The sequence below is a fragment of the Bison bison genome, unplaced genomic scaffold (genome assembly GCF_000754665.1).
Source record: "Bison bison bison isolate TAMUID 2011002044 unplaced genomic scaffold, Bison_UMD1.0 scf7180017864280, whole genome shotgun sequence".
In the NCBI taxonomy this organism is placed as follows: Eukaryota; Metazoa; Chordata; class Mammalia; order Artiodactyla; family Bovidae; genus Bison; species Bison bison.
In genome coordinates this window covers 6,813,353-6,820,324 of record NW_011494852.1, presented here as the reverse complement: position 1 = coordinate 6,820,324, position 6,972 = coordinate 6,813,353, and the positions used below count along the sequence as shown (strand labels likewise).

The following is a 6,972-nucleotide window of genomic DNA, read 5'->3' as shown; positions in this document are numbered from 1 at the left end:
TGCTGGGGTGTGGGGGCGACAGCCTTTGGGTGCGGGCGGCAGGGGCGTGGCCTGCGGAGGCTGCAAGTCCCTGATGTCTGGACCCTGGCTCTCCAGCAGCCACAGCTGCAGGGCCTGGCGAGGAGACCACGGGGGCCTCAGCCTCCCAGGGCCGGCCCGCCTGTGTTCCCGCTTCGGACCCCGAACCCAAGGAGGCGCCTGGCTTAAGCCAACTGCCCATCGAGATGCTCCTGGAAGTGCTGAGCTACCTGCCCACAAGCGTGCTGCTCGGGCAATGCCGCCATGTGTGCTGGTACTGGCGCTACCTGGTGGACACCCGGGCCGTGTGGCTGAGCATCTTACCCTACAGCCACGCTAAGCTGTGGCCCGTCTTCCGAACCTGCCTGCCCCCAGACAACGACGACGACCCCAGGCCCTGCCTCCTGGGCCGCTTCTGCGAGCGCAGACCCTTAGGACGCAATCTCTACCCGAACCGCCATGGCATAGGTGGGGAGCCCAGGAAAAGAGGTCTCAGGAGTGCCCATGGGATGGTTTGGAGGTGCGGGACAGAGAGGAGAGGCTCAAGGAAACCCCTGGGGCTTATCCGTGGGCTGGTGGGCAGGCCAGGAACTTGGGCACAAACATTTTTTCATTAAACAGATGCCTTCCTGCCTTGGAGGACAATCAACTGTACAAGCTGGAGACAGGAGGAAAGCTGGGAGGAAGACCGCAGGCTAGTTCCCGAGGACCCTTTCCAGCCTTTCTACAGGTGGATGTCCCTCTTCCCCAAGGGCTGGGGTGGGTGGTGGTGAGTTCTTGCCTGGTTCTCACTAACCCTTCCCCCTTTCTCCCAGGTGGTGCTACAAGAAGCAAGTGTTAGACCTGGAAAAGGAGGGTCTGTGGCCGGAACTCCTGGATAGTGGAAAGATTGAGATTTGTATCTCTGCCTGGTGAGTGTGATGGCAAAAACAGCTTTAAAAACAGGGCTGACCTTGGCATGGGTGACAAGGCGTGTAGGCCTCCCAACAACCCCTTAGATAAAGCAGGAAGGGAAATGACTTCACCACCATCAGAGCTTTACTACTTAGCAGTATCCACTCCCTGAACCCTCTCCTGACCCCCAAACGGACCTGAATGGGAAGATGCCAGGTTGGATCCTGTGCAAAGGACTTGGTTCAGGAGGAGGCAAGATAGAGTTGGCTAAGAGGTCAGATTCTGGAGTCAGACTTCCCACACTCAAACCCTGGCTTCCCAGCTTTGTGGCCTTGGGCAAGTCACAGTGTGCCTAGGTTTCCCTGTCTTCATAAGGCAGGGTTCTATGTCAGCCACAGAGCCAGTGCTTTGAAGTGTGACCTGTTTCAGCAGCCTTCATGATCCTTGATCCTGTGGGGAAGTGTGTTTTGAAACCTCGAATTGAGAAATTCAGAGAGGTGAGGTCACTTGTTCAGGTGGCACAGCCGGGGCTTGGCGGGACCTGGCATTAGGCTCATACTTGTCTGACTCCAGAGCTTGTGCTCTGTTTGATGGTCTTGAAACCAGCATGCTCCATGAAGACCTTCCATGGGATACCTCACTCAGATTATTTTAAGGGAGGCAAGTTCCAAATCCTCTACCATTTTATGTACCCTCTTCTCAAATTACTCAGCTACAGATTACCTCTATGATGGGGGCATTGTATGATTATGCTTTCCCAATTTCCTGTCTCTCAGCCCTTCAGTTTTACAGAAAAAGTCATTCACTAAGGTGTATGGTCCCTGGATGTAAAGACCTCTGGGGAAACAGGCAAAGTGAGATTGAAATTTGAAATTTTGGTCTTACCACATTCACTTTCAGTCAAAACACCATAAACTTCCCCTCTCTGAAAACTCATCTCTTTCAGAAATATATTTACAATAAAATACTTTATTTAAGTTCATAATTTGTGCAAGTGGTAAAGAATCCACCTGCCAATGCAGGAGACACAAGAGACTTGGGTTCAATCCCTGGGTTGGGAAGATCCCTTGGAATAGGAAGTTGCACCCCACTCCAGCATTCTTGCCTGAGAAATTCCATGGGCAGAAGAGCCTGGTGGGCTACTTTCCATGGGGGTCACAAAAAGTCGGACACAACTGAGTGAGTACACACACTTAGCCGATTAACAATGTTCTGATAGTTTCGGGTGAACAGCAAAGGGACTCAGCTATACACGTACACATATCCATTCTCCCCCAGACTTCCCTCCCATCCAGGCTGCCACATAACATTGAACAGAGTTCCATGTGCTGTATAGTAGTTCCTTATGGGGATCCATTTTAAATATAGCTGTGTGTACATGTCCATCTCAAACTCCCTAACTATCCCTTCCCTCCGTCCTTCCCCACCCCCGGCAACCATCAGTTCATTCTCTAAGTCTGTGACTGTTTCTGTTTTGTAAGTTCGTTTGTATCATTTTCTTTTTAGATTCCACATATAACGGATGTCATATGATATTTCTCCTTCTCTGTCTGACTTCACTCATTATGACAAACTCTAGGTTCATCCATGACAAATGACATTATTTCATTCTTTTTAATGGCTGAGTAATATTTCATTGTATATAGGGGTTTTTTATCAATGTTTAATATCAGCCTCCAAATCAACTGATACTACACGAGGCATCCTTAGTCATATTGCTGGTTTTCCTGGAGTGGCTAGCCCCTATTATAGTCTGTGTGGTTGTGGCTAGCCTCCACCAAACTATATTGGCAGGCTTATCCCAGATAGAGATATCCTATCAGACATAAAATTGCAAGGATCCAGAGATTACCCCTCAGTGTCAGACGGCAATGACCATAGCTTTGAACAGGGCGAAATTCCTTTCTACACAATATCTTTTCTGGAATTCATATGATTCCAATTTGCAGCAATGTCTGGCAGCCACTTGTAAGTAACAGTTCAGCCAAAAAGAAAAAAGTTTAGCACTTAGGAAATTTTAAATTTCTACTTAAATTCTTTGTGTGCATGTTGTTGGCACAGAGCAGTATGAAAGGTAAGTCACAAGAACATAAACATATATTATTATTATATAAGGATAAAATCTGGAAGAAGTAGCATGTACATTTACACCTAAGAAGTGATATGATACCTCTGTGAATGAAGTTACTACTTTGTGTATATATATATGTGTGTGTATGTATGTGTGTATATATATATATCTCAAATTAATCTTGTTTTTAAATATGTATTTTGGCACCAAAAAAATGTATGTATCTTGTGTGTGCAAGTCAATGAATTATTACAAAGTGAACATATTCATTTAAATCAAGAACAGAAGGTTAAAAGAAAAAAACAGAATGTTGCCAGCAAACAGCACCCTCAGTATCCGTCATGCCCCATTCCCATCACTTCCAATCCAACAGTAGCACCATCTTGAATTCTGTTACCATAGGTCAGTTTTGTCCATGTTGGTGCCATGTATATTTATGGAGTTATACCGTATATCGGAGAAGGCAATGGCACCCCACTCCAGTACTCTTGCCTGGAAAATCCCATGGATGGAGCCTGGTAGGCTGCAGTCCACGGGGTCGCTAAGAGTGGGACACGACTGAGCAACTTCACTTTCTCTTTTCACTTTCATGCATTGGAGAAGGAAATGGCAACCCACTCCAGTGTTCTTGCCTGGAGAATCCCAGGGATGGGGAAGCCTGGTGGGCTGCCGTCTATGGGGTCACAGAGTCGGACACGACTGAAGTGACTTAGCATAGCATACCGTATATAGTGTGTATCTGGCTTCTTTCAACGACATGTTTGTAAATTCACCCATAACTGTATGTAGCTGCAGTCTGTTTCATGGCTTCATAATTCATTGTGTGAATATACCATGTGTGCACAGGTGCTCAAGCGTCTGAGTTGTGTCTTTGCAACTGGACTGTAGCCTGCCAGACTCCCCTGTCCATGGGATTTCCCAGGCAAGAATACTGGAGTGGGTTGCCATTTCCTACTCCAGAGAGATCTACCCAGCCCAGGGTTCTTTACCACTACAGCCACGTGGGAAGTCCAATAATTAATTCTCTTCTCCAGTGGCTTCTAGTAAGGAGAAACTCCTAAATGGAGGAGCCGGGGTATGAATCAGGGGCCTTGTGCAAGCCAAACATGTGCTCTACCACCGAGCTACACCCCCACTCAATCTATCCATTTACCAGTAACGGACATTGGGTATTGTGTCTTTGAATGTTACTTGATGTCCCATTACCAATTTGCTTAGATTCCCTTGGATCCTTCTAAGTGACTAAGAAAATTGTATCTTAAACATCACCGTTGAATGCATTGAAAATGACATCTTTTGCCACCAGCAAAACATAGAAAGAGAAATAATATGGTAGGAGGTACCTTGAAGAGCGTGGCTCTAGGTCATTACTTCTGAAATGAATGTGCATGTGGACCATTGGAGAGGGTGTTTAGGGCAGATGGATTCCTTGGGGAAGCAGAGGGGCCAAGCTCCCACGTGACCTGATGCTGCTAGTCCTGGGGACCATAGCACCATTTTGGATTTTTAGACATGGGAAAGCCATTCAGGTAGAGGAGGCAGATGCCCAAAGAGGTGGGGTGGCAAGTTCAACCTTCAAGATTTTCCTTCTCCCACAGGTGGGCAGACCAAGAAGCCTCAGTCTGTCTGTATGAGCTAATTGTCCAACTTCTAGATGCCAAGCAGGCCAAGCTACATCATTTGTCTCCTAGGCCAATCCATCAAGGTACAACCAGTATCCCTTTTAAGGTGAGTCTGACAGGGGCAAAGAGAAAGAATGGTATGGTTTATCATGATTTATTGCTAAAAAATAAATGTCCCCCAAATTTAGTGGTTTAATATCAACAGCACTCATTTTATCTCCTCTCATGATTTCTATGAGGAGGGCTCTGGTGAGAGTTTCTGACTCCAGTCTCTCATGAAGTTCCATTTCAGACACTGGCTGGAGCTAAAGGGCAGCGTGGGCTGTGAGTGTGTACACAGCAGCTGGTGGCTGGCCAGGCAGCTCTGGGTTTAGTCTCAGAGCTTGGCCTTGGGATCCCCCTGTTTGCTCTAGTTGGGGCTTCCTCACAGCATGGCGGCTTCGGGGCAGGCAGCTGCTTCCTGGTGGCTCAGGGCTCCACCATGAGGCTTCTGGAGAAACCAGCAGAAGCTGCATTGCCTCTGTGACCCCACCATGGAAGTCACTTGGTGAGGTCACTCAGCATCATTCCCACCACTGGTTACAGTGAAACCCTCCCAGATTCAAGGGGTGGGAATTAGACTCCACCCCTGAGTGGGGAGTGGCATGATTCTAGAAGGACATGTGTAAGTGGAAACATTGCAGCCATCTAGGGAAAATACCACCTGCCAGAAGGCCCCCAACTCAGCTTTTGAGGGGAAGGCCATGGCACAGTGGGACTTAACCTCTTTTTCTGCCTACAGACCAACCACGTGTTCTCCAACCTCAAGAAGGGTGTCCGATTTGTGTCTCTGGAACACTGGATTTGGGACATGGGGTTCCTGCCTGAGGACTATGGAATCATCGTGCCCAAGGCCAGTGTGATTGTACGGGTCTGTCAACCCTAGTAGAGGACTGTCCTTGTTAAACAACCTGACCATGCCTTCCAGCACCATTGGCTGGGCCACCTCAATAATCAAGGGCTTGTAGTTCCTGCCATCCTGGGATCTCCTGGGTCCAATCAAGGGTTCTACTGGGCCCTGTCTTTCAATTCTATGAGAAGCTATGAGAAGAACGTTTTTGCATCAGGTCTCCTGGCTGCTGCGGCTCTAACACAGCCCCTGTTCTACAGAGTGGAGACACACGGGTGAACACAGGGAGATGGTGAGAGGGCTCCTCACCCTCCTCCCACATGCCAGGCACCTCTGGTTCTGCCCCTGTACCCTCTGCCCTTCTGTTCCTGCTGCAGAGGCTTCATTGGTCACTTCCAGAAGCTCTCTCCTCACCCCTCAACTAGAAGCTCAATCCCTGTGGCTGAGTAATTCCAGCCTCTAAACTATGATTTCAAACCTGGGGCCAAGACTCAAGAGCTGAAAGTAAAGCTCAAAAAATGTTTGGAGGCAGAGGGTTCTGTCCACCCTGTGAGCAATGAATTGGTCCCCTATATACAACTGCTCTGAGTTGTATAGTGTATAAAATTATTTTGTTACTTTGAAATTCTTTTTAAATATGGAGAGAGTAAATCAGGAAGATATCTGTCGATCATAGGTAATAAAATCTTGCCAAAGCTGAATAGAAATACAGTGTTAACAGCTTGATGACTACTCAGTTCAGAGTAAGGTGTTGTTTCAGTTGAGAGAAAACTGTATAGAAGAAAACAACTGTAGAAGGCATTCTCCAGCCAAGAGAATGGAAGAGTCCGAACCTGATTTCCCAAGCTCTAAGGAACTCATGGGATTAGAGATGATCAGCCAAGGTTAGAAGTTTAGGCAGGTGGTGGACGTGGGCACAGTGTCACAGTGACACCACATTTGTGACATTCTGGTCATGAGAGTGAGAGAGAACCTTGCAACGGCAGGATCCGGCTGTCCCCACCCCAGTCCAGGGACCATGGCTGCCCCCTCCCTGCTGCAGGATCCCTGAGGAGCTCCAGGTCTCAGGATGGAAAGCAGATGAAGCTGCTGCTGCCCTTGATGTGTCCACCTGGAAGTGTCCCCCCACCTGCAGTAGACGATGGGACACACCCCGAGGGGGAGGGTGTTTCATCACTTTCATCCAAAGGGAAGGGTGACAGGTTGAAACTGACCTGAGAGTCGTGTAGTGTGTGGTTCTGGAGTAGATATACTGATCTGGACAGTGAAGCTCTGGAGGATATTTTTGGGTCAGTTAGAGGACTTGGGATAGAAGGAATATGAAACAAGCATTTACAGGAAGGGAAAGGTGGACACCATTGCCTGAAAAAAGAACCATATGATTTAATTTGGATGTATGTATACTGCAGTCTGGCGTGCTGCAGTCCATTGGGTCACAAAAAGTTGGACATGACTTTGGGACTGAACAACAATAAATA

The 6,972-nt window shown here is 47.8% G+C and overlaps 1 protein-coding gene across 1 annotated transcript in view; it reads left to right on the top strand.

Annotated features, from left to right (window-relative positions):
* FBXO27 (F-box protein 27) overlaps positions 1-5,530 on the top strand; it is a 6,755-nt gene extending 1,225 nt beyond the window's left edge. The window contains exons 2-6 of the mRNA XM_010849319.1: positions 97-486; positions 640-748; positions 834-929; positions 4,582-4,711; positions 5,387-5,530. Coding sequence (XP_010847621.1) covers positions 97-486; positions 640-748; positions 834-929; positions 4,582-4,711; positions 5,387-5,530 — 869 coding nt within the window. The remainder of the gene's footprint in view (positions 1-96; positions 487-639; positions 749-833; positions 930-4,581; positions 4,712-5,386) is intronic.
* The last annotated feature ends 1,442 nt before the right edge of the window (positions 5,531-6,972 follow it).